Below are 25,371 nucleotides of genomic sequence, written 5' to 3' on the forward strand. Positions count from 1 at the left end.
ATATCAGGAATTTCAAAGAGTGTTGCTTTACCTTTCATGAGGTCATTCATCCTGTCAGCATTTTCCTTGAGTGTGCAATTCCACTGGTTTGTGAATATACTTTTCACTCCCGTCAGACTGACCAACATGGCAGTCTCCACTGGTTTCTCCAGGGACAGAGTGGTCGCACTGAAAACACAAGACACGGGTTCAGACTTCTGGTTGATGAAGACATGTGACATGATATCTATGTATAGAACTTTGTTCAAGTTACTGGCAGTTCCAGTGCACACCTTTATATTGTTTGGACTGGTGACAAGTTTTATCTTCGGAGGGAAAACACTATAAAATCATGGACAATTTCAGCTTTAAACACCTGCACACATTTGGGGAAATTCAAGTTCTGTGTGAGATAAAGTCATTTAAAAAGTGCGTTTTACTCATCATGGTCTTGAAATAAACTAAGAATTCATTTTCAAAGAAATGATCTGCTTTCTCACCTTTTATTTATATCAATCTTGGACTGAGTCAGGAAACTTTGGCTTGTGTTTGCCAAGTCAAATAAGAAAACCATCATACACTCTGGGATGTTCAAAGCAGTCAGCTTGGATGGGGCTATGTAGTCTATAAACTTCTCCATTCCATAAAAAATAAAACCTGTTCCCTCTGTCAGGTAGATTTCCCATTCAGCAGGGCTAATAATGAAGTAAGACATAAAATATGTCAATTTTATGTTAGATTATGATCTTCAATAAATTTGTTATTTTGTCAAGATCCTGCAAGATCCAAGTGACTTCCATATGAAAAAGTGAGTTCACCTTGAGTAAATAAAAAAAGGCGGCTCTTGGCTCTTTTTTTCTGTCAGTAAAAAGTCACCAGGAGTGTTGCAGCCTACCACAAACTGTTCCATTTTATATAATGCCAGCATCATGAAACTTGTACAAATACTTGTGCAAAACCGACACCTTACCTGGGCACATGCTCATTGCCCATCACTCCCAGCCACCGAGTGGTAAACTGTTGGGAATACAGGTTCATGACTTGGTTGAACACATCCATAGGTCCAAATTCCTCTGTCTCGGCACAGTCTACCTTGGGATCAACCATAACTGATCACTTGTCAAGGAAAGTCAACAAATAACTATACTTATGAAGATTCCTGATGATATTGGTCCTTTCTGCAGCATTATCACTGAGAGGTGCAGCACAAAATTGAAAACTGCCCTTATGCAAGACCACATTCAGGAAATGGCTGTATAAAACCATGATAATTTTTGTTCCGAAACTGCCAAATATTCTATAAAGGTTTCTTTCTTGAAAATTGTACATATCTATTTACATGCAATGGTAACTTAAAGGAAGATTTTCAGCACTTTTGGGAGGACTCTACTCAGGGACACAGAGCAGTTTTATAAGAAGACAGAATTGTTTACAAATAATTTGCACCCATCTCAAGAATGACCTTTGACATGAAATTTGTATATTAATTGTGGGATATGCCTGTGGCATCTGTATGTGAAATTTCATTAAAGGATACATCTGAAGTTGTTTGTGTCAACACCCACATAGCCTGCTGGTACAGATCTTTCCAATGGAATCTGAAAGAAAAATTTGATCAACTTGATAATTATATTTTGTTTTTTATTAAATTAAGTAGGGGAGGCAGTTAATAAAACATCTGTATATAAAAATAGCAAATGTTCCCCTTACTTGAATGATTAGGTATGCTTTAAATATTTATATTATTTTACTAGGAAGGACAAATTTAATAATCAAATGCTTTTATATTTTCATGTACTTTATCCAGACATTTTCTGAAGTGTTATATTAATCCATGACTGATGGTTACGATATCTGATTTAGGTTTATACTTAATCCATTATTTATGCAATGGCCCAAGAAATCAAGTTAAACGTCACCATAAAACATTGTTTGTCTATGCCAAACCTCCCTATTTGCTTTCAAACACTTCTATATGAATAGAAATAACAATATCTATCTACAAATGAGGAATAATGCAACCAGATATCCTAGTAAATTTTTGCTAAAATTAAACAGGGTCCCAATAGAAATTGCATGTCTAAAAACTTAATATGCTTAAGTTTGATGTAGATGTACTTCTTGGAAGCAGAATATCACACAGTCTATGAACTACTGAAGGACTTTTCACTGCTAAATGTTTTCACCGGAGATAAGAAATTGAACTTAAGCTTTTGATAGCTCTTCTATTACCTTCTCTCCTGGGTCAGATCCAGAAAAAATAGGGTGCTAAGAAGCAAACAAATTTATGTATGTATTCGATTAGATCAAGTTATTTTCAGTTTACAAAACCATACATGCTTTGAATGTAATTTTTGCCAGTACAGGTCAGCCAGTAGCAAATAAAGCTGATATCAGTCATGTTCACTTATACTTACAATCTTGGCTTGCTTCTTGCTAGCATCTCTTAGTCCAGGGATTCTGGAAGGTGGTTTGGTTTTCTCAGCAGCTTGTTTGGCTTTCAAGGCCGCCTCATCTGAAATAGAAATAACATAGAAATAACTCTTGTGGGTGCTATCCAACTAAATGCTACATTTTGCCTCTCTCTCTCTCTTCATTTGTCTTTACAAAACATAGTACATTTTTACTGAAATTATGGTACCGTTCAAATTAAAACCCCACATAAGAAAAATCTCCATATTTACCCAATACTTCCTGATACAGCCTATGTGCAATCATCTGGAGTGAGAAGTCCCTGGTCAGTGATACCACAGACTCCAGCTGCATGGCCTCCAGTGCCTCCAGAGGGAGCTCCAGTAGGTCTGGATCAGCCAATAGGATCACTGCATCTGTGTTCTCTTGAACACTGCCTGCAGCTCCTCCCTTGTCCTTGTCTTTACCATCTTTACTGTGCTGGCTGTTACTAGTGGCAGTGGGGGGCCTGATATATATCATATGAATATGAAATGTGTATATATGAAGGTATTTATCAAGAAACAAATAAGATGTAAAAGATGTTATTTTAGCTACCTATACTACACATAACATTTAACAAAAAAAGTTTAGTAACAAACATGTTAGCTGCTGAAACAATTTTGGTACAAAGAGGTAATAAGACTGACATAGTTTGAGAAAAGAATCTTTATTTCTATACAGTATGTATTGCTGGTAGTCTCGAGCTAAAGTGTTGCTACAATGTAGAATTACACTAAAAACTACATAGTGTTGCTACATTGAAGAATTTTGTTGAAAACTACCTCAAGCATCTTAACCTTGTAATGATTTGTGCATTAGATGTAACACATGCAATAAATTTGTATAGCATCATTTCACAATTAAAAAACAAAATCAGACAATATTGCATAAAGAAAATAAACATCCAACTAGAAGTATAACAGTTGATATGACTGAATTGCAGGGAGATATGTATGTGATATCAACTAAGTCCATGCTTATAAAACATTTTCTCATGCAAAAATAAATATAATGCCAGGAAGCTGGTTAAAACAGAATCCACTTCATTTCAGTTTTTGACATTATTTTTAGTAATATTCCCTGTGATTTGGATTCTGCCTTTTCAGCAACCTAGCAGTGTTGCTAAGGAAACAAAACATCTAACTAGCATTCATGCATGCACACATCAATTATTCAGTTGGGGCAAGGGCATGCTTTGATTGGTAAGCAGAAATTCAAAATTTTCAGATATTTTCCTGAAATAACCTTCCAACCTTAAAACATAGTGTGAACATTGGAAATAAAGAAAATAAAGGTATTGCTTAGGGAGTTTTACCCTTTTCCTTTCCCTAGTTTTTTCCCTTTGCTTGTCACCTGCATTAGTGATCTCTGTGTCCTGTCATATAATTGACACCAATACATAGCATGTCAAGTTTTCAAAGATATTAACTGCTAAAAAAATCACACAAGAAAATTTACAAGTTTTTTTTACACTCATTCATCATGTATGTACATACTTCAAATCAAGACAGGAAATTTACTGGCTCTTATGATGAGTAATAAATCCCCAAGTATTTGTAAAAAAAAAATTGACAATTGTGGAACAAAATAGTTGTCTCTGGAGGTGAGTTGTACAATTTACCTGAATACTACATCCATCTGCTGTGTCAGTGGTCTCATGTACTCCTCCATTTCCTGGACCAGGGACACAAACTCCTGCTGTAGCTTGTTCTCATCCTCTGCCCATTCCTCATAAACCTCATTCTGGCAATACAGAAAGGAAATTCTCAGATTTATTAATACAAGTGAGTCACTTCCATACTTCTAGTTTTGATTTTTTCTTAAATTATTGAGTTCTAGAGACAAATTCTCTGAAGATGTACTGGTATGACACAGATTGTTGCCATTACAAACTCACATTTTCCTCTCCTTTGTTCTTCATGGTATCATCCAGATTTTCCAGCATCTTTTTCCTCTGTGCCTCAGCCGTTCTCTGATATTCTTGCTTCAGCAGAACATACATGACATCATGCTTATGCTGCTTGAACCTCTCCACCAGACTGGTCAAAACTTTGGGGTCCGTCTCACAGCGTAGAACTTTGGCTTTAGATGGCACTGTAATCAATATCACAATTCACTGTACATTTATCAGTTTATATTTCCAAGCAATGCCAATACAAAATCTAAATGAAAGTTCAAGGATAAAAGCATGTCTTAGACATTTGATAAATGTTTGGGTTGAAATTTTTATCAAATTTTGAACTTAAGATCCAAAACATGTATTGATTACTAAATACATGTCAAAAGCAGGATTTACATGGAACTTGTGGCTGTTTTCCTTCTTTCTTCTTTCCATCAGCAAGAGGCATGGGCATGTTCTTGGATTTATCCAGAATGGCACAATACATGTGCTTCCTGAGAGAGATGAAACAGTAGACAACACTTTTAACAACAGCAATGAAGAAACTGGATTATTTGCATCTCAAAATGCTTTACAAACAAAGAAAATAAAAGATTATGATAATAACTTTAAAAGCCAGAAGTAGATGAACTTATGTAGAAACATATTACCTGAAGCCTTTTCATTTAAATATCTGACAAGTTCAATATCATAAGTGAGCTGGGTGATGTACAAATTTTCTAGGTACACTTACTTGTCTGGTGAGTGTTGCATAATGACAATGTTAAAGTGAGGTGGGAATTCTCTCAGCATGTCCAGGTGATTGGGATCAATGGTGAGGTTCTTGCAGGACTTGAAACAGCAAAAACAATAATACACATGCAGATTTACTTAATAGTGTAAATAAACTAACTTAGCAAATATACCTTAAGGTGTATTGTATATATTGGCTCATACAAACTTTTTTCCGTTACCAAGGTTTCAATATTCCAAACTATTCATGCTATTATAATATAATGCAGCATAAAAACAAAATTCATTAAATTAGTCAATAATTACATCTATTTATCAATGACTGTTTTATTATAAATATGCATGTGTGTGCGCGCGTGCACCAAAGCCCATGTACACACCTGCCAATCATTATCCAGGTTGTTAGTTATAGTTCTGAACAGCGTGCCAGCCTCTGTGTTACTGGTCACATTGCCCTTCAGCAGGAGTCTCCTCTGGTGCTGGAGTGCTGCCTGGCGCGACTCCACGGGGTCTGGCTGTGCCTTCTCCAGCAGCTGCTCCAAATACTGGGAGGCCACACAGCTCTGGTGTAGTGCCAAGTACTGACTGCTGAAGAAGCTGTCATACTGCCCATAACACTCCACCAGTTCAAGGGAGGCCATCCCAGCAAGATCCTATATAGAAAATTAAAAATATGAAGGTATCTATTCATGAGAAAAGTGTCTGTTGGTATCACAGTGCATCAATATAACAGAATGAGCTTGTGAAAACATTTGAATTATGTGCACAAAATACTTTTTGATGTATGGCATATAAACTTAAGATGCTTATTTTGAAAATAACTTTTCATACTAACATACATCTAAATATTTTGATTTGCAAAATGGAAACTCATAAGTAAATAGTAAGGGAAAATAGTATCTTGTAAATTTATTATGTTAAATGTTATGACTACGAGAGAGAGAGAGAGAGAGAGAGATAACTAAAGACACAATATTTCATACCCTGTAGCCTTTGTTCAAAGCCAGGTTAACAGACTGAGACAGACACTCCACTGCCTGTGTCATGTAGGCTCCACTGCAGGTTTGGCTTGTCTTGGCCTCCATGATGGCCTGCTGGTTCTTTAGATACTGCTTACTGGTAATGTCCTCTCCCTCTTCTTCTCCTTCCACCTGGCTTTCCTCCTCTCCACCGCCTTCTTCTAACATCTTGGTCAATTTGGCAATATTCTGCAGGAAAAAATTTAATAGGATATGAATTTCATGAAGGTATATGAATTTTATGAAGGTTGTTGATTGACATTATTTAAGAAATGAAAAAGGCATTACATATTTTTTTAATGATGATGATAACTTTATTTTACAATTTTAGCAAATATGAAATAATTAATCAGTTATCAGAATTATATAAAAAAATTGTCCCTCACCATATTTTCAAATTCCCATTGACTTGGAGCATCAGTGTTGATATGCTGTGCTATCAGCCTGCAACATCTGCCCAGCAGGAACATGTTCTGAAAATGTAATAAATTATACTTACTATGAGAGAGTCCATTTGACATCACTAACAAAAGATATTTTCTGTTGTTCAATTTGATTTTTATCACATATTATACTATTTCCTTTGTAAATGTCAGTTTATCCTCTTCTATTTGTTCAAAACTGACCATATGTGTAACAAGTTCATACCCTGTCTGTATCAAACTGTCAATGGGCTGTCATTATCAACAGAAATCCATTAGGTTGGTGAGACTTAAGAGTATAAACGATTAGGTTGATGAAACACATCATGAACATATGCTGCTTTTTTTTCATTTAAGATCTTACAAGAAGCACAAAGTTAGACTTACCTTTCCTTTAAGATATGGAATGGTTCTGACCAAGCTGTAAGAATTGGTCAGCTGGTTATACACACTCTCAGCCAGTATCCTGAAATTAAAATTTGAGTGTACAATAACTGATGAAACAAAAATGACAAAATATATGTTGATATGTTAACAGAGATGTAGCTACGTGACATTCAAATCACACTCATATTTTGGGATTTTACACATTGTCAAATTTAATGATTTCACAAAATCTTACTTTGTAGTCTCTGCCCACTCTCTCTGTGTGTCAGTCAAGGTGGGGGTTTGTCTCACCATCTCCTCCACCATCTGTGGAATAAATTTCATTTATTAGCAACTTTATGAATTGATAAATTATTCCTTGTTTTAGTTCAAATAATACATTTTACTTTTTATTTGTAAAAGCAACTTAGAGTACTTGCTTATACTTCCTGACTGAAATTCTTTTTCAAATGCACAATCTGTGAAATATCTTAAAGACACCAACTACATATACACTGTACATAATCTTGTAAATCTACATGTACAATGCTGACTTTGATATACAAGCCTGAGGTCTGAATTAAATTTCTCTGATAAACTCGGGTGATGACTGAAGTACACTTAACAGCACCTTCTGCACTGATCCCTTTCTCATTTCCTCAGTCTGTCTCTGTCTCTCCTCCCCAGCATACACCTCAAACATGTCCAACATCAGCTCACACATGGTCTGCTTCAGGTCGGCTGTCTCCCTCTCCACCGGGAGGCTCACCATCCTCAGCTGGAATTAGAACAAATGAAAACACTTGACCAAAAGATATAAAAATTCCTTATGAGACAATTGTCTCTTGGAAAAATTTGTTAGTAAATCACCTTCTGCTGCATTTTGATTTTGATTTCTTACAAAAAAAGTCAGTAATTGTCCCTGTATGGTAACCATGTTTATTTTGTCTACTAAAAGTGAACTTCTCAGATTTTAAAAACTGAAGGCCTTGATATTGTAAAATACTGCATAATTATTCAGCAGTGTGTGTGTGCTTCTAAATAATTCTTTTGGGACTAAATGCATTGAGATCCCCTTACCTCCATGAGTACTACCAAGGACTCTGCATTCTGTGTGATGTCATCTGCTTCTGCTACTGCACCCCTAAGAACATCCAGAGCCTAAAAAGACAACACAAATGAAAACATTCATTAAAGGCATAATAACTCTTTGTATGAGACCTATATTTAACAATAATAACCTTGTGAATAACTCATAGAAATATAATATATTCTGTTTTACCACAAAAACAGCAGTTATAGCTTTTATTCTGATATTTGAACTTGGCTTTAGACCACGTGACCTCCATTGATGTCTATACTCTGTTAAAATCTCTTAAGAGATTTTAACAAAAAACCAAACTTTTTAGAAAAAAACCAGGGACTAACTTTGAATGTAAAAATGGATTCATTAACCATTGGTAAGTATGGGAAAATTGTTGTTTACTCCAGGAAAATTCATTTTTTGGCCGAAACGAAGAGTTATTATTGCTTTAACATTTTCTCATTTTTGCCTATTCAAACTAATATTGGATCAAAATTATAAAAAACATAATTGACTCGTGTAGGTTTTCAAAATGACAAAGCCTCCAAAAGAAGTTTATAGATGAATGTGCTTCTATGTCCAAGCCTATGTCACATATATAATGATATAATGGCTCAAGTTTCAAGAACCCTCACCTGTAAGTAATAACCATGTTTGATCTCCCTGTCCTGGTACTGTAGGGCCATGGACCAGAGCACCTGTGCATGTGTCTTCTGTACAGCAACTGCCTCTCTTCTGTAACCCAGGGTCAGGAGCTTATCTGAGCTGTGCTGGAACTTCTGGCAGGCAGACAGCAGAGCTTTGGTCACCTTAGGCTTGGTGATATCACTGTAGGAACTTTTAGTGATGGATACCTGTACTTCACCTAGCCTGAGAGAGAAATAGGAATGTTCAAATCAGGAAATATATCTGTCTGTAACCAATAGTTGAATGTAGACAACCCAAGCAAATTTTCCCCTTTTTACTTTATCTCTACATTAAAAATCAGAAGCCATGTAAATAAATCAATAGATAACTAAATTCAGATTCTAAAACCCCACTATAATTATCACTATACTGTTTTCTTACTTAGCTTCCAGCTGAGCCATGATGTAGCCAGTTATGCTCTGCTTGTTTGGTCTGTCCTCTGCTACCTCACTAAAGATATTCAATGCTTGAACCAACATGTTTCTAGCCTAATTATAATAGAAACAGAGGGAAATAATAAATATACCTTATATTTCCTACTTAATACCAAGTTAAATCATATCACAGAATAAGAACTTTCAGGTGACTTACCGTAATTTATGAACCAACAGAACATTTGTAATTATTATATGATTAACTCATTTTTAAATATTTTCCTATTTCCACTGATTGTGTTACAAAATTTTTACAATTAATAACAAAATACAGTACATTTTTCAATACATAGTTTTAAGCTAGTTAACCACCACTACATACCTCTCTGAACCTGTTCCTGTTGCTGTACTCCGCCTGTGTGGCTTCAATCATCAACATTGTGGTGCGATACCAAAACATTTCATCCAATTCATGAGTTAGCTGCAATAAATAGTTATATCACATTTTTAATACCCTAACAGTTTACACTTTAATTATAATAGTATTATATAGTTTGTTAAAGGTGTGATGGCACAGTATAGTTACTTAAAGGTATAATGGCATATACTGTGAAAATGAGATATATACAGGTACATGTAGCTATTACTCAGGTAGCTACTATTCAGGTAGCTATTACTTACACCCCTTCGAAGGAGTAATAACCAGTGAGAATGAGTATAGTGTGTAAGAATGAGAAATTGTTCTGTGCAGGTAAGATATAATAAACAAGTTGCACCAAAATACAGATTATTTGGCATGCCAAACTATGATTTCTGTGCTAACCTACCTGTGCCTCATGACAGAAGTTCACAGCCTGGCCATACTGAGCTTCACTAAAGGCCAGCTGACCAAATAGGAAAAGGATCCTGGCAATCAAAGGCTTATCTTCAAATGCCTGAGTGGAAATAAAAATTTATTGATAACTCTCAAAGTAAGTGTGTCTTTGCATCGAGTGGAAAATAATATGCATATATTCATAAATGGGAAAGAAACACAAAGGGGAATTCATTCATCAAGAATGATATGTATCCCTGACAACAAAAGCTAACACTTACATCTCAATGTACTAAAGATTTTAAAAAATCAGTATGAAAAACATATATCATTTCTAAAATGTGTTTTGGAACCATTTATCACAGGTAGATAACTCATTTAGTTTTGAGAAAAAAATTACTTTTTACCAACATACAAGAGACAAAGAAAAAACCTATTTCACACTCTTAGTATACCTTTGCGTTTTTGAGTGCCTCACTAAGCAGGTCTCTGGCAGGCTGTAGGTAACCCTGTCTTATCAACACCTCAGCAGTGTCTGTCCACACATCACGGATCAACACATTGCCCATCATCTTGCCTAAGTGTTGTGCTTGCATTTCATCCTGCAAAGTAAGGAGACAATCATTGTTGATGCCATTATAACAGTTACAGTGCAAATAGTCTGAGATTAACTATGCAATTTAAGCTTACAGGTTAAATACAAAATTGAAATAATTTGGTTTGGTTCAGTGCATACATGTGTGCTTGTGTCTGTTATTTACAGCATAATCTTACTTTATTCAATTTCATCTTTTTTTAATCAAATCAAGTGCTTCAGATATAACTTTCAGAAATAATTTTCAACAACAATGTGAAGTATTCAAATACCTTAACAGTTGGGTCAAGCTCTGCTTTTTTCTCCAGTTGCAGACTCCTTAGTTTCACATCCAATGCCTCCTTCTTTTCTTCCTTAGCCTTCTCCATCTGCTCTTTAACTTTGCTCTCTTCCTTTGCCACCTGGGCCAGTCTTTCCTTCCAAATGGCAATATCTTCTCTGGACCTGAGATAAATTCAATCACTCAATAAATAAATAAATTATATGCATGTAATTTAATGATTTTTGGTCTTATAAAGTCAATTAGGTCACATTCAGATTGGTTTTAAGCTAAAACAACTATGGGTCTAAAATGCAGGGTCCCTGGGCAGTAGGAAAATAAGTAATCCAGTTTCTCTGACATTGTTTTCTTGGTTAACTGATCATAATTTGTTATAATTTTCAACAATGACTTATCATGTGGCCCTTAAGCATGTGGCAGCTAGGCTATCATAACAGCAATTTCCCTATAATCTTTCAATGTTTCCAAAACCTAACTTACTTTGCCAACTCCTCTTCATTCAGTCCTGGAGGTCCTGCCAACCTCTCATGAAATTCTGCCGCTGATGTAAGGTTCAACTCGTAGCATACTTCCATGGCCCTGCAAAATAAATTGTCAATATGAAAAGTCTTGAAACTGGATTGCTTATGCTGGCAAAGAAGACAGTCACTGCTTGGACTCTGAAGCAAGTCTTTGATTGGCCTGAAGGAGGGGGAGATGTCAAAAGGACAATTTTGATCTAAGTTCCAGGCCATTTCTCAAGTTGGGTCAATTAAGAGGGCAAAAAAGGTCCATTTTTTTTTTCAATTTTGAAATTGCTAACAGGGTGGGAGTCTTAGCACTCACTTGAAATGCACCAGTGCATTGAGAGCTCTGTGCTCTAGAATCCCCCTGGAGATCATGTCCATCAGTGCTAAGATGGGCAGACAGAGCTGATTGTAGCCTAGCTCCCTGAGCTGGGTCACTAGCTGGTCCATGTAGTACAGGGTCAGGGTCTTGATGCAAAAGAAATGAGAAACTGTTACTTGATGAATAAAAGTCACTGCTGTAAGTATAAATACTTTTCAATGAAATTTGTTGATAAAATATTCAAGGCCAGATATTTACTCAAATTTTTAAATTTTGATATTAAATCAAATTATTTGCAAGTATATTTTAATAATAATATTTATAATAATAATTAAATAATATATTTATAATGATTAAATGCTTTTCTACAGCACCAATTCAAAGCAGCAACTCTGTTACTCACAGGCTTGTTGATAGTTTTGATGTTGATCCCTGCTCCCTTAATGGACTCATGCTTCATGGCTTCAATTACCTAAAAGACAAGAAATACCAATAGTTTGCGTTGTTCCCTCGGCCATCAACAGTTTATTAAATATAGCTTCATTATAATGTGCGGTGTTATGCCAGTCTTGTAGCTTTTTTATTAAAACAACAAAATGAAAAAAATTGGAATTACATATTTCTAAACTTGCAATACAAAACACCAAATTTAAGTGAGCAAAAAAATTAGAATAATTATATCTTACCTCGTCTGGGACATCATACAAGGCCCATTCTTCCTGTGATACAGGCATAGCATCTGGGGGACCTTTGCGCTTGGGTTTCTCCTTAATTGTCTGTAATTAAAATTCGGTATTTTCTTTAAAAGAATTCTAAGAAAAAAAAACAGTTATGACTCTGACCAGTTGACTCACTGAAACAACCACTAACTATAACTACAAAAATTGTGCTGATGAGGTGAAGGACTATGATAATTGTATGTATAGTTTAACTAATCTGCACAAAAAAGCTGAGTCTGTAAGGACACTTGTATGCAATAAAATACATGGGATCTACAGGCACTGTCACAAAGTACATCACTCAATATTGTACCAAAATAAAAATAATGACATAACAGCACTACAAGCCCAAAAAAATTAACCTAAATAATAAATATACAAACAGAAACAATAAATAAATGCCATTCACAACTGTAATGTAAATATGAAGAATTTTTATGTATAGAAACATGTCAATAAATAAATAAATAAAAATCAAATACAGCATATTTCTCACAAATACATTGAATTGTATAGCAGATAAAAACAGATGCATTCCACACACTCTCCACCTGTCCATAGGGTGTTAGTTCAAATCTCTTATGCCACCTTGACATCCAGGCTTTAAACTGAACATACAGGGACAATTAATTTACAGGTTATAGTTCTCTATGAAGCCATTTCTATGTGAAAATGGAAACAGTTGATAATTGTTTCAGGGTTTCAATCAGTAATTCTATTATGCTTTTTATATGTGAGCAATTTCTCAACTTTAAGATACACTTAAAAACTTATAAAAAATTATTTGAACCTAATGAATTTATAATGTAATTAATTGTGTAATTTAAATGCTTGTCTTTGAATTAAGGTTATAATGTGGAATGCAAGGGAAATTATTCTTACAGAAATCCCATTCATTTCAACTTGAAACTGTCCTTTGTATCCAACTTGTACTTACATCCTTCAAGTCAGGCTTCTTATTCTTTCCTCCCTTGGCTGACCCCCTGTCTTTGTCCACTCCTCCAGTCTTGGCTATCTCCTTGGCTATAGGCCCAGAGGAGGCCAGAGAGACCTGCAACCACAATGGTGGACACCATATCATATAATATCCAATCTTTCATGATGACAGCATAAACTAATGAGATTTTTAAAGCTCTGAACTGAACTGAAATGTATCCTTAATATAACAATAAATATGGTAAAAATTCAAAGAATCACAAATCTAAGATAATTTAGTTTTTTCTTTTTAAAGAAAAAAAATAGCATAGCATTTTTGCTAGTCATCTAATTCAGACGAAAATCTCTGGAAATCTTAATCAGATAATTGGATACTAATAATAACACAAAGTACTCTGAAAATGGGAAAATCAATAAAACAACATGCACTTCATGAATAAGGTACAATTCTTCAAATAAAAAAGGAAAGTAGGGGGTAACGAAATCTCCCAAAATTATTACAAGACCATACACGTATCAACAAAAAAACGTGAAAAAATGTCATACATTGTGGGTCTAATAATAATAATACTAATAATAATAATTATTATTATAATGATAACAATAATAATAATAATAATAGAACCAAACACTATCCTAAAACCACATCATTCTTGTACCATTGTTCCATAAAGAGAAAAATAGCCAAAATAAGATTTTCATCAAATAAAATATAATGCACATCAATTATTGGTGTTATATTAACCCTTGATTGGGGCCTTTTGCCCATTTCCTCCATGGCCTTTTTCATAAGCTCACGTATAATAGGACCTGCTGCATGAAGGAAAGCCTACACAAACATACAACATAAGAACAAAATGCCTCCAAATACATATATAACTTTATACATAAAGCCTGCACATGTATACAACATCACTTTTGTACAAATACACAAGGCACCAAGTCCACGCATTCCAACAAATTATGTTAGAGGGCACAATGCAAGTAGAAACAACATTTTCAGTAACACAAAGTGTAGTTCACAATAGGCTACTTTCACAGCTTCATCACAATGTAAGTACTAATTAATAAACTGAATAGTTTCTAATTATGATCAGTCAAGACAACAATCATGTAGGCAAAACATAAGTCTCTGTACCAGACAGGCAGATATTCCTATATATCAGACTCACCTCCCAAATCCTGATGATGTAACCATATGCCATGAGGCAGTAGTCTCCATGCTCTGGGGCAGCCCTCCCTGATACCTGAGCCAACATCACATGCACTCTGACCAGTGCCTCCAACTGTTGGACATCAGACAAATCCTTGATACTCAGGGTGGGGTTGGAGGGTAACACACCTAGAAATAATAACATCAGATGTAAGGCTTTTATCTTTATGTACTTGTAGCTGTTAACCTGGAATGGATAACCAAACTTTCTTGTGAGTATTATTTGTAATTTCAGTTACATGAGACAGTTGGCAGTATGCAAAGATGGTGTAAGTTTTATCACTAGCTCCATTGTAATGGTATGAAAACGAACTTGTGAGCACAACATAATTATATAAATTATACACATTTTATTTCTTCAATAAAAATGCAAGTTGTATTACCTATGACCACTTCTTTCTGTACAGGCACATAATCTGCCTCATTTATGACTCCCTCTGAATCTCTCTCACTCTTGCTGCTGATACTGGGTGCTGCCTCTTTCTTCTCTGCAGCTGCAGCCTGCTTACTTGCCTGCTTGCTCCCCTTGGCAGAGGCTGGAGGGGATTTCTTCTTTTTAGCAGCTGGGGCACTGGCGCCACCACCACCCTTCTTCCCTCCTTTTCCTCCTGGAGAAAATTTTGAAAAAAAAATTATTATGCTAGCAAAACTTATCAAAATCCTGTAAATACTTCTAATTTAAAGAAAAAAGATGTGAGTAATAGCATTTTTAATAACTGAAGACTGTATAAAAATGATACTAAAATGTTTTGTTACTGTACTATTAAAATAAGCATTTATTACAACTAATAGGAAAACAAAATAAAAGCATTTTCTCCTCCTCTTTTCTACCAAGCATCTACATACTTCTGAGTTCAATAAAAAGCATGCAATAGGAATAGTCCCAAAATAAAAAAAAAATTAAAGGATCATTTTGGATTAAATCAATACAGTGTGTAAAAAGAGAATCAAAACTTGCAACTAAATATCAATGTATCTGTGCTTGTCTTAAAAGGTACTTCAAGAGATAGGTGTAAATAAAAGATGCTGCATACTAGATGCTGCATTGAAAGAAATCACTGCTCATGCATAAACCTATGCTTTCATCTAACGTCATGCACTACTCAGCAACCAGAAGAATGTGTTAAATATATTCATTTTTAACAAACAGCAATGTTCAAAGTCAATAAACGGTAAACTACACATTATTTCAAGCAGTTAACCTTTACCTTTCCCTGTATCTTTTGCAGGTAATGCTAGATGACAAATAAACAGTGAAAGAAAAACATATTACCATACAAAAAGGGTGAGAAAACAAACAGAACGTATATATTTTCAGACTTGAACAAACCAAGTTACTATCTACAGTTTATTAGTAAAAAATGTATGATTCATTTATCAATCACTGTCAAGTCATTAATTTACTGTAAAGGGTAGAAATGACTGAAAGGTAAAAAGACTGAGTAACACTATGCAACATTACTGCTTAAATTTGAAATAAATATAGGAAAATAAAATAAAATATACAGCCCGGAAAAAATGATGTTTTTCGTCAAAGCCAAAAACAAATTATTTTAAGAAAGCAATGGTATCTTTCAGTTTCTAATTGCCAAGTTCTACTAAAACTGGCATTCTACATAGAGAGAAAATGCATCACTTGAAAGAAAAAGAAGACAAATAGGCCTCAACACAAAATGGAATCACAATCTTTTGCTTTGTACAATTCACAAAGGAAAGTAAATCATCTTACACACTCAAACATTTCAATACAATGTCAAATTGCCAAAAAAATTGTTTTTTTATTGTGGTATATTTGACAAAATACATAGTATAATGCACACAGGTGACAATATATGGTGCATACCATTCAAGAACCTCACTAGCCCTCTTATCTTTGCTACAAACAAGATGCATGGTGGTGAAAAAAAAAATAAACAATTACAAAATTTAGATCTATGTGCAACCTATTTCACCTTAAGGTATACAGGCAATGAAAAATACAACATTGGATGGAATTATGCACTGTAGATAATGCTAATATTCATTAATAAGAAAAAATCCTGTTAAATTAAATAAATTTTAAAAAAACATTTGGGTTTTTGGTAATTTTGTCCCCATGCAACACCCTGAATCCTGTCTATATGTCAGGGTCTTACCTTCTCTTTTGGACATCACATCCTCAAACTTCATATTGAGCAGAATGTCTGTTGCCCACTGTAGCTGGTCCAGGGCATCTTGGAGAGGGAATTCATTCACATACAACCACTGGCCAAACTCTATCAGACAGTCAATTTTCTGCCAGTCACTGGTTTCACTCTGTTGAAAAAAATTGAAATTTGTTTTATATTAGAAACAAATGTCATAGTGCACATTCTCAAGCCATGTTCAAAATGGTGGAAAAAACGAGAGGCTGTACAACCAAATTTTCAAAATAAAATAAATTATAACAAATTCTTACCGAAAGAGCTTCTACAGCCTGCTGGTAGCAGGCCAGTTGATCCAGCTCTTCTTTGGAGCACAATGCTACCTTTCTCCACATATGTGCCACATAGTCCTCACTCTCATCCTGAAACATACAACAGAATAGTATAAATCAATAACTTACTTAAAACCTGTTCCTGCAGTAATTCATGGAAACTTTCTGGCAATTTATAAATGAACAAATTATTGACATCACCTACTCAGAAATGTGTCATATTGGCTGTTCTCATTAATTCAATCAAAACTTATGTAACAATTTTACCTTGAATTTCTGAATGTCCATGTTGACATTTCTACCTAGTTTGGCTTTCACAATAACTCTGTGCTTGAAAATCAACCTGGAATGATGACAAATAAACAGGTCACATACATGTTACTTACCATACATAAGATGGATATGCCTCAAAATAATTCTAACATATCTTAACACTGGCAATACAAGTAAGGTTATTCAACTAAAATATCATCTTCATTTTTATATTTACTCAGATTTTTCTGTATTTCTATGTGTGCAACTTACAGTCTATGCTTGGTTCTGGGCATGTCCATCACTGCTTGGTCCATTGCCTTCAAACCAGCCTCATACTCTCCCTATTTAAGAAAAAAAACACATTAATATTAATTTTTCATTCAAATTAGATCATCAAGCCTAAAAAATCAAATAAAAGAAGACATTTGTTTTTGCAAAATTCAATCAAGTGTTTTAATAGAGAAAAAAACATGACATACAAATATGTGCATATTATAATGATTTGGAATTTTTCTACTGAGGCATGCACTAATTCATGAATGTACTCAGTATGGTATATCCTATTCTTGAAATACCTTGTCAGCATAAGACTGGAACAGCACTCCATACATAGCAGCTCTAAGTGTGAGATCATCCTCAGGTCCACCAACCACAGACCCTGCCACCTGACTGGCCTCCTTGGCAGGCACTACTGCGGCCCCCGTAGGTGCGACATCTGAAGTACTGCCTGGTACCACTGGAGCTACAGCATCTGCTGTACCCGCCATCTTTGCTGCATTTTTCTCTCTCTCCTGCAATACAAGAGGCACAAATGTAACAGCATAAACAGCTGTCAAACTATGATGTCAACTACTTCTGTATAGTTCAATGTCAACATTTCATACAACCAAATAAAATATATATATATATACTGTATATTCTTTCTGTTTTTTTTTTTTTTTTTGACCTATTTCATCTAAATTGGGCAAAAAGATAAAGCTATGTTATATAACCACCACCAAATAACACCATGGCCCTACAAAGGGATAATAGCACTCAGATGGTTGGTATTCATCTAGATGCTAAAGAAGTTTTTGAGAAAAAAACAAGGATTTAACATGCAGGTTAAACTCTTCACCTGACTTAAAAAAACTTAATCACCCATTTATATTTGACCAGATATTATAAGTGCAGCTTCATAGCTGATCCAAAATGACTTTCTACTATTTTCTTTTCATTCATATATTGTAAAAAAAATTGATGGCTATATTTCAAATTAGCATAAAAATGCATGCAGAAGTCCACATACTTATCAGCCTGTTTGACAAAGCAAATTAAAACTGTGTTGCAAAACACTTTTCAAAGATTTCTGTAAACCAAGAAGAGAACAGCATAGCATGTATTTATTTTTTTATTTTTAAAATAAAAAATTAGAAAAATTTTAAAAACAGGCAAAGATGAAGCTGGGTCATGCAAGGCAACTAATTGTAAGAAGCTGGGGTATAGCAGTCAGTTTATGGTCTATTGCCATAAAGCCTAGGCAAACATGCTAAATACTAGCAGCGGCTTTTTTCAATTACATACTCTCTTTTCTTTCTCCATTTCCATTTCCTGAAAAACATCATCATACAAACAAAATGAACATTTATGTGACAAGCTACAAAACACCAAGTGAACATGAAAATTATGCTTGAATACAAATCACCCTTGGCAGTGAGGTGTGAAAAATTACAACATTGGAGATGACTGCTATGTGAGCATGACGTGACATTAACTGTGAAAGTGATATACTAAGTACACAACCAGGTGTCTTCACAGGGTGAACAAAACAGTGTACACGTTTCTGGAAACACCAATGGAAACGGAACATGATCTGATACAAGATACAAATTGGTGAAATAGTTGTTACAAGCAATTTGTGTCACAGAGACTGTGGCAGACACGTGTGGCTCTGTAATAAAGTGAAAAAGCAAATTGTGGGCAAACTGCAAACGTGAACATTTCACAAGGAATCAGAATAAGCACAAAGCTTAAACATAAGCAATGTACCTTTCCTATGATATTTACCTGTCTTTCTCTTTCCTTTCCCCTGTCTCCAGAGGTGACTGAGAGGCATTGCAGTATAGAACTCAGAGGCTCTTTAATCAGCTCTCTCTCTATTGGCTGGCTCACCAGGGGTAGGCTGGCATTCCAGTAGTGTTTGGCTGCTATCAGAGCCAGGTCATAGTTGTTGGCATTACGAGCAAACCTGAAACAGTTCACAGACACAAGTGAATGTTCAGATATCTTATTATAACCTGTTAACTCAACAAAAGCTCAAAGACTTGCACCTGGGAACAGTGTACCTAATTCTGGTTAGCTGGAACTATAAGAATGAGAGAAATAGAGAGAATATCACTAATTCTATAATTTTAAAACAAATCAATCTGCTTTTGAATGTAAGCTACCAGTATGCATCATTTTAAATCTCATAAAAGAACACAGTATTTTAATAATTCTGAATTCTTCTATTTCTAAATCAATTTAGGTACACAAAATGAAACTGAAACTACTGACACTTTCTTGAGATAATGATAAAATGGTGATGTGATATAATGTGCTATAAGCTTACCGTGCAGACAAGAAGAAGCAGTTCATGGCTTCCCTCCTTATGGAGTTCTTGCCAACCATGTTCTCAATGTAGCTCTGACCCAGGATGCTGCTTGCATAGGCCAGCATTTCCTGCTCCAGCACGTACTTGTGCCTACAGAAAAACATGCAACAATTATTTACTTAGAATATAAACTCTTTTACTTGATGTGCAACATTATTTGTAGGTTATTTAATGAAAGCTGTTAGGCAGAATTGAAAGTGCTCCTACCAAAGGCAACTTATAATATTATTCAGTGATGCAATGAACATTTTGTTTTACATTTCAGAGCAGTTTTGTACTATACAAATCTACAATAATATCCTTTTTGCAAGTTAAGAAAACATATAAATAAATGTCAACCTAACAAAAAATTTCCAAAATCAGAATTACTATTTTTGTCTTGCAATAATTGCAAATAAATAAATAAATAAATAAATAAATAAATAAATAAATAAATAAATAAATAAATAAATAAATAAATAAATAAAATTACAACCTCTGTACTAAAAGAACCAGATCAACTTACATATCCAGTTTCCTTTCCTTTGGCTGTGTGCCCATTTTCTCAAATGCCAATGCTTTCTTAGCACACTTGATGACATGCTTGTGGTCCTTGATCTCATGAGCCAGTAGGGCCAGTCTGGTCCAGATGACCAGCTCTATCAGCCTGTCTGGCCACTTGCAGGCCTCCACCATGCCTACCACCTGGAAAGAGAGAAATCTTTTCTGGTAATAAATTATCTACATGTAAGTCATTTTCCTAAATAACTAATATTGCAGTACCTTATTCTGCCTATGTCTTCATATAAAATATTTGTTTTCTCTATAAAACTTTTGATAATACTCAAGGCAGTAAAAAACTGTGGACAGTTCAATATAGCTGTCCTCTCATTCTTTTTTGTGTTCTGACAATGATTAAGGAAAATCACACTGCCTTGTTCTACTTTTACAGTTAGTGATTGAACCATGAACATCAAAGCAGAGACCAGTGATTGTAATTACAGAAACTGCTATACATATATGTAAATGACCACATCTGAATTGGAAAAAGTTCCACAAGTATCAAATAATGATGTTCCATACCTCTGCCAATGGTGTCGCATCCTTGAATTCATAGATACCATTAGTGCTGAGAGACAGCATCTCCAAGGCAACCTGGGCTCTTGTCATGGGTTTCTGGCCTTCCATGCTGGACTGTGGTAAAACAATCAAAGATATGAAATGTTATATTTATCTCTATAAAATTTGGCAAATGTCAGCTTAAAAATTTCACTGTAATAAGCAACAATAATAAAATTACAAAATAAAACATTTTTAAAAGTCCATGAAAAAAAGTGGTATATCTTAGGATCTGCTGATTGTTTCTAATAAAATCAGTTAGAATCACCTCATCATCAGTTCCAAGAGTTTTGGGAATGGCCTGTTGCTGAAGCTGTTTGATCTGTACCCAGAGCTGTATCATGGGGTATCTGACAGCAATGGGGACTATATCTGCAGCAACATTGCCTTTAGTCACATCCATGGCATACTGGATAACCTACAATATATTTATTACATTAAAGTTTGCAGGGAAAACTATGCAAATTTAATCTGTGAAAGGGATGATGATATTAAACTATCCACAATAATTTAAGACACTGTTTTAAAAAAAAATTTTTTTAACAGGTTGAGTATAATCAAAATCCACAGTTGGATAAAAACTGACATCAATAACTGTTTACACAAAATATGCAGGATCAAATCATCATTCTTACTTCCATAGCTTTCTTCAGATCAGGGGCAGCATCAGGACTGATGTTTACTTGGGGGATTGGTTTTCCTTTGGCTGCTGCCACTGCTGCTGCTGGGGGTGGTGGGCGTGCTTTCTTGGCAGACTTCTTCCCCCCTTCATCCGCAGACTTTGGGATCTGTGGCTGGGGTGGCAGGACTGCTTCTTTAGGAGGTGGAGGTGGAAGCCAGGGCTGTATTAAGCCATAGGCCAAGGCACAGCAGATGTACACCAACAGGATTGTTTCACTATAAACAAGAGTCATTTAGCTGTATCATAAAGAGTTCAATAACAAAATACACAAGAAAACAAATGCTTATAAAGTACAATGACTGAAATAACAGTAAAGTTGATAGAAAAGCAATATGAAGTTAAGTTTAATTAGATCTAAATTTGTTCAACAGAATTTGTGTAAGACTGTCATGTCAACTATACTGCACCAGAATAATCCTCTTTTCATAACAGAAGAATTATTTCATTAAGATAACACAGCTCACCTCCAAACAGGTCATTCTCACCTATCATGTCCAATTTTCTTAAGGCCATCCAGTACAGTCTGCAGATCTTCTACGACCTCATTGTGTCTGTTCTGAGTGAGCCTGTGGTTGTTATAGTTCCACACGTAGGCAGCAGCACTGCATACTATCCATGGCTCCTTTAGCTGAATGCCATGCTGGACAGCCTTAAGGAAGTGGTCAGTGCCATCCTTGGACAGCTCCTTGATCCAGTCACTATAAGGCAGGGATGCATATTTTTTATAATTGCTTACAAGGGTAAGGACAAAGATATATCGTTCAGACAATTTTCTTTAAGTCTATAACTTTAAAAAAAAGCATCTTTTTATGTGAACCTTGGTAACAGAAGCCATCCCATAACATTACTACACAGATGCAGTGGTTGCCAACACCACTGTTAATATAAAAGTTAAAAGAAAAATAAGATGTAAAGTTGGAATTTTATACACACCAGTAAGCAATCCAGTCTTCATCTTCCTCTGGCTTTTTGGGCACATATCCCTTTGGTCTCTTACTCTTGTCTTCAGGTGGTATGGGCTTGTCACCAAGCTCTACATGCTCAGTTCTCAGCAGATGGATCAAAGCCTGGAGTAAATTAGAATGGGAACAATGAATTAGCGTATTTAAATTGAGACAGAGAGTTTTATTCTATCTGCATATGATTTACATAGCTGCTGAGTTAAAGAAAATTTTTCATGAATGTTTCTCAATTCTCTTCCAGATTATGTAAACATTGGGATAAAAAAGCAGATAATTCTGGTTAAAGCTGGCAAAGCTGGCAAAAAAAAAAAAAGCCTCATCCCTGTCATATGTTTTTGTAAACCCGCCCAAACAATCCATTACTCGCTTATTACAACAGGCTACATAAAATCTCTACATTAGATCCTCTGTACTATAATCTTTAATTTTTACCAAAAAACAACACATCTATGTTTGACTTGTTTTACGAACAAACTCAACCTACCTCTCCCATGATAAAGTTGACCTCAGCTAGCATCCTCACTAGGTCCCTGTCATAGAGGAGAGACCCTGCCTCAGCAGGCTGGCTTGTTGGCCGGCTGACTGGTGTCTTGGGGGGCTGTGGGGTTGCATCTCCCCCTGTCTCATCCTGACCTTCTGCCACAGCCTTAGCCTCTGACTTGGACCTGGGCTTTCTGGGACTGAAATTTAAAAGACCACTCCATTATTGAAATATTGAACAATTATATTGATTTATTAAACTAATTATTAAATAATTATATTAAACTTAATTGATACACGATAAATCCATTGCTGAAACTGCTAAAACACCACTGGGAAGAACATGGACACAACACACATATACATTTCTAATGTATTTCAAAAATTTTAAAAAAATGAAGTTTATTACAAACATGGCTTACCTCTCCACTTCCTCAACTATTTTCCATCTTCCATCATCATAGAGAAGGCAGAATCTGGAGGCCACTCTGCACACATCCCACACCTCTTGCTTCCTGGCCACCTTGGCAAGATCACCCCACAGTCTGGCTCTGTACAAGAATAAATTAAAAAGAAAATATAATAGAATCTTTGGCATATCAAGTTAACATCATTACAAGCACTATGCAAATGCTAAGCAATATGTGTGAAATACCACGGTCTTATACATGATTCAATACATTATCACGACAAACTGCAGTTCATAGAATTGGACCCATAAAAAAGCACTGCTACTACCAATTAATATCTAAACTACAACCAGTGTGCTATTTTAAGTTACCTCTCTCTATCATTCTCATCTCCCAGTCTTTTCAGATGACCACTAGCTTTCTTGACACAGTGAGTGAAGTTGTTTGCTTTTCCAGCTAACTTCTTAAACACTGTCAGAACACCTTTGGATTCTGTCACCTCTGCAAAACAACAAGAAAAAATGCTGTCCAAGTCAATGACAAAGTAACTGCAGAACACACACAGCCATATAGAGAGACCCACCCTTAGTTTCATTTTGACAAATCCTTATTTTCACTTTAACTCTCATTTAGTTTCACTTTAATTCAACCTTAGTTTCATTTGGACTCACCCTTTGTTTCACTTTCACTATCAAGGACCAAGAGGAAAGCATCAGGAGCCAAAGCCTGTCCAGCCCTAACAAGGAGTGACCTCTTCATCCTGATAGTGCCAGTTTCTGACTTCCTGGCCTGTAAAACACATGCATGATTTAGCAAATATGTTCAAGTCAAAATAACTTTAGTTTATTAAATACAAACTGTTACAGAAACTATAATAAATTCATTTTTCAGCTGTCTTGTAATAATGATTATGGCAGAGTTACAAAATTAAAACAAAATTAAAGCCCAAGAATATCTGAATTGGATTAGCCAGTAAGGCATTAAGGTCACAATGAACTATATACCTGCTCTATGATCATGGCAGCCTGGTCCTCTGGTCTCTCTGGCTGCTTGTACAGTTCTGCCCTCAGCTGAAGTCTATGCAAGGTCACTTCTAAACGCTCTTTGTAAATGTTGCCATCATCCAATGAAAGGGCCTGATTGCCAAAAATAAACAATTTACTTTTTATATGCCACTCAACCATATGCCAAATCAACAATCCCTAAAATGATGCTGATATCAATGTACATGTAATTCCATGTAACTATATAGGCAAGACAGGTGCTATTTGAAAGCCCTACCATCAAAAGTAAATATAAAAAGTTGCACTTCTCACCTTTCTCAGGTGTTCCATAGCAACCTCAATCTGTTCCTCATCCTCCTCACACTTGGCCAGCTCAGTGTGTATCTGACAGCGCAACAGAACCAACAAACTAAAAAGGAGGAAAACAAGGTGCAGTTTTTTCACAATGAGAAATTTTAAAGTAATATAACATCGTATTACCCATCTGATATATCCAGTTTAACTACAATTGATGATCAATAAGATTTTAGTTCCTGATTCTTTCAAACTGATATATTATGAAACAGCACCATAACAAAGTACATCCATTTCTCGTCTCACATCTGACAGAATAAAATTCAGAAACTTTTTTATGTATTTTACACACCCTGCTGTTGTTCCCACTTTGAATAATTAATTGTATTTTCTATTTCTTTTCTTTTTTTTTTTTTGTAATTCAAAAAGGAAAAAAGAGGTGTCATTGAAGTTAATACCTCTGAATATCTTCCAGTGATGTGGCCACCAATGTGAGAGGTTTCCTCACATGCTGTCTGAGGTTGGCCTGCAGTAAAGGCAGACAAAGGTTCCACTGTGTTACACAACCAGCCTGGATCACATTGGGGTTCCCCAGCCGTAAAGCATTCATCAGGGCTTCTTCACAGCGCTTTATTGCCTGCAAACGAACCTAAAAGAAAGACGTACCAGGTTGGAAAACAGTAAGTCAAAAACAATA

At 35.3% G+C, this 25,371-nt stretch overlaps 1 protein-coding gene across 10 annotated transcripts in view; it reads right to left on the reverse strand.

The window, feature by feature from the left end:
* LOC106180761 (cilia- and flagella-associated protein 46-like) overlaps positions 1-25,371 on the reverse strand; it is a 32,336-nt gene that overhangs the window by 732 nt on the left and 6,233 nt on the right. For 7 of the 10 annotated variants that reach the window (XM_087005350.1, XM_087005370.1, XM_087005341.1 and 4 more), the window contains 53 exons: positions 25,133-25,323; positions 24,693-24,789; positions 24,381-24,512; positions 24,048-24,165; positions 23,748-23,877; positions 23,389-23,517; positions 22,971-23,166; positions 22,458-22,591; positions 22,010-22,222; positions 21,478-21,739; positions 21,111-21,260; positions 20,807-20,917; positions 20,250-20,428; positions 19,703-19,834; positions 19,159-19,339; positions 18,676-18,702; positions 17,688-17,903; positions 17,383-17,453; positions 17,125-17,200; positions 16,840-16,947; positions 16,538-16,697; positions 15,611-15,637; positions 14,786-15,010; positions 14,362-14,531; positions 13,191-13,304; positions 12,221-12,310; positions 11,938-12,006; positions 11,532-11,680; positions 11,187-11,285; positions 10,699-10,870; positions 10,287-10,433; positions 9,845-9,952; positions 9,400-9,498; positions 9,025-9,131; positions 8,592-8,826; positions 7,953-8,033; positions 7,504-7,650; positions 7,129-7,199; positions 6,894-6,972; positions 6,471-6,557; positions 6,049-6,273; positions 5,446-5,718; positions 5,067-5,164; positions 4,730-4,827; positions 4,331-4,527; positions 4,055-4,176; positions 3,749-3,808; positions 2,664-2,899; positions 2,397-2,494; positions 1,517-1,577; positions 950-1,088; positions 480-674; positions 32-168 (listed from right to left, as the gene is read on the reverse strand). In XM_087005350.1, the coding sequence (XP_086861476.1) occupies positions 32-168; positions 480-674; positions 950-1,088; positions 1,517-1,577; positions 2,397-2,494; positions 2,664-2,899; positions 3,749-3,808; positions 4,055-4,176; positions 4,331-4,527; positions 4,730-4,827; positions 5,067-5,164; positions 5,446-5,718; positions 6,049-6,273; positions 6,471-6,557; positions 6,894-6,972; positions 7,129-7,199; positions 7,504-7,650; positions 7,953-8,033; positions 8,592-8,826; positions 9,025-9,131; positions 9,400-9,498; positions 9,845-9,952; positions 10,287-10,433; positions 10,699-10,870; positions 11,187-11,285; positions 11,532-11,680; positions 11,938-12,006; positions 12,221-12,310; positions 13,191-13,304; positions 14,362-14,531; positions 14,786-15,010; positions 15,611-15,637; positions 16,538-16,697; positions 16,840-16,947; positions 17,125-17,200; positions 17,383-17,453; positions 17,688-17,903; positions 18,676-18,702; positions 19,159-19,339; positions 19,703-19,834; positions 20,250-20,428; positions 20,807-20,917; positions 21,111-21,260; positions 21,478-21,739; positions 22,010-22,222; positions 22,458-22,591; positions 22,971-23,166; positions 23,389-23,517; positions 23,748-23,877; positions 24,048-24,165; positions 24,381-24,512; positions 24,693-24,789; positions 25,133-25,323 (7,228 nt within the window). The remainder of the gene's footprint in view (positions 1-31; positions 169-479; positions 675-949; positions 1,089-1,516; positions 1,578-2,396; positions 2,495-2,663; positions 2,900-3,748; positions 3,809-4,054; positions 4,177-4,330; positions 4,528-4,729; positions 4,828-5,066; positions 5,165-5,445; positions 5,719-6,048; positions 6,274-6,470; positions 6,558-6,893; positions 6,973-7,128; positions 7,200-7,503; positions 7,651-7,952; positions 8,034-8,591; positions 8,827-9,024; positions 9,132-9,399; positions 9,499-9,844; positions 9,953-10,286; positions 10,434-10,698; positions 10,871-11,186; positions 11,286-11,531; positions 11,681-11,937; positions 12,007-12,220; positions 12,311-13,190; positions 13,305-14,361; positions 14,532-14,785; positions 15,011-15,610; positions 15,638-16,537; positions 16,698-16,839; positions 16,948-17,124; positions 17,201-17,382; positions 17,454-17,687; positions 17,904-18,675; positions 18,703-19,158; positions 19,340-19,702; positions 19,835-20,249; positions 20,429-20,806; positions 20,918-21,110; positions 21,261-21,477; positions 21,740-22,009; positions 22,223-22,457; positions 22,592-22,970; positions 23,167-23,388; positions 23,518-23,747; positions 23,878-24,047; positions 24,166-24,380; positions 24,513-24,692; positions 24,790-25,132; positions 25,324-25,371) is intronic. The other 3 variants (XM_087005345.1, XM_087005349.1, XM_087005359.1) reach the window with 3 other exon arrangements.

This window comes from Lingula anatina, chromosome 1 (assembly GCF_051362555.1).
Source record: "Lingula anatina isolate TDL-2025a chromosome 1, LinAna3.0, whole genome shotgun sequence".
NCBI classification, from domain to species: Eukaryota; Metazoa; Brachiopoda; class Lingulata; order Lingulida; family Lingulidae; genus Lingula; species Lingula anatina.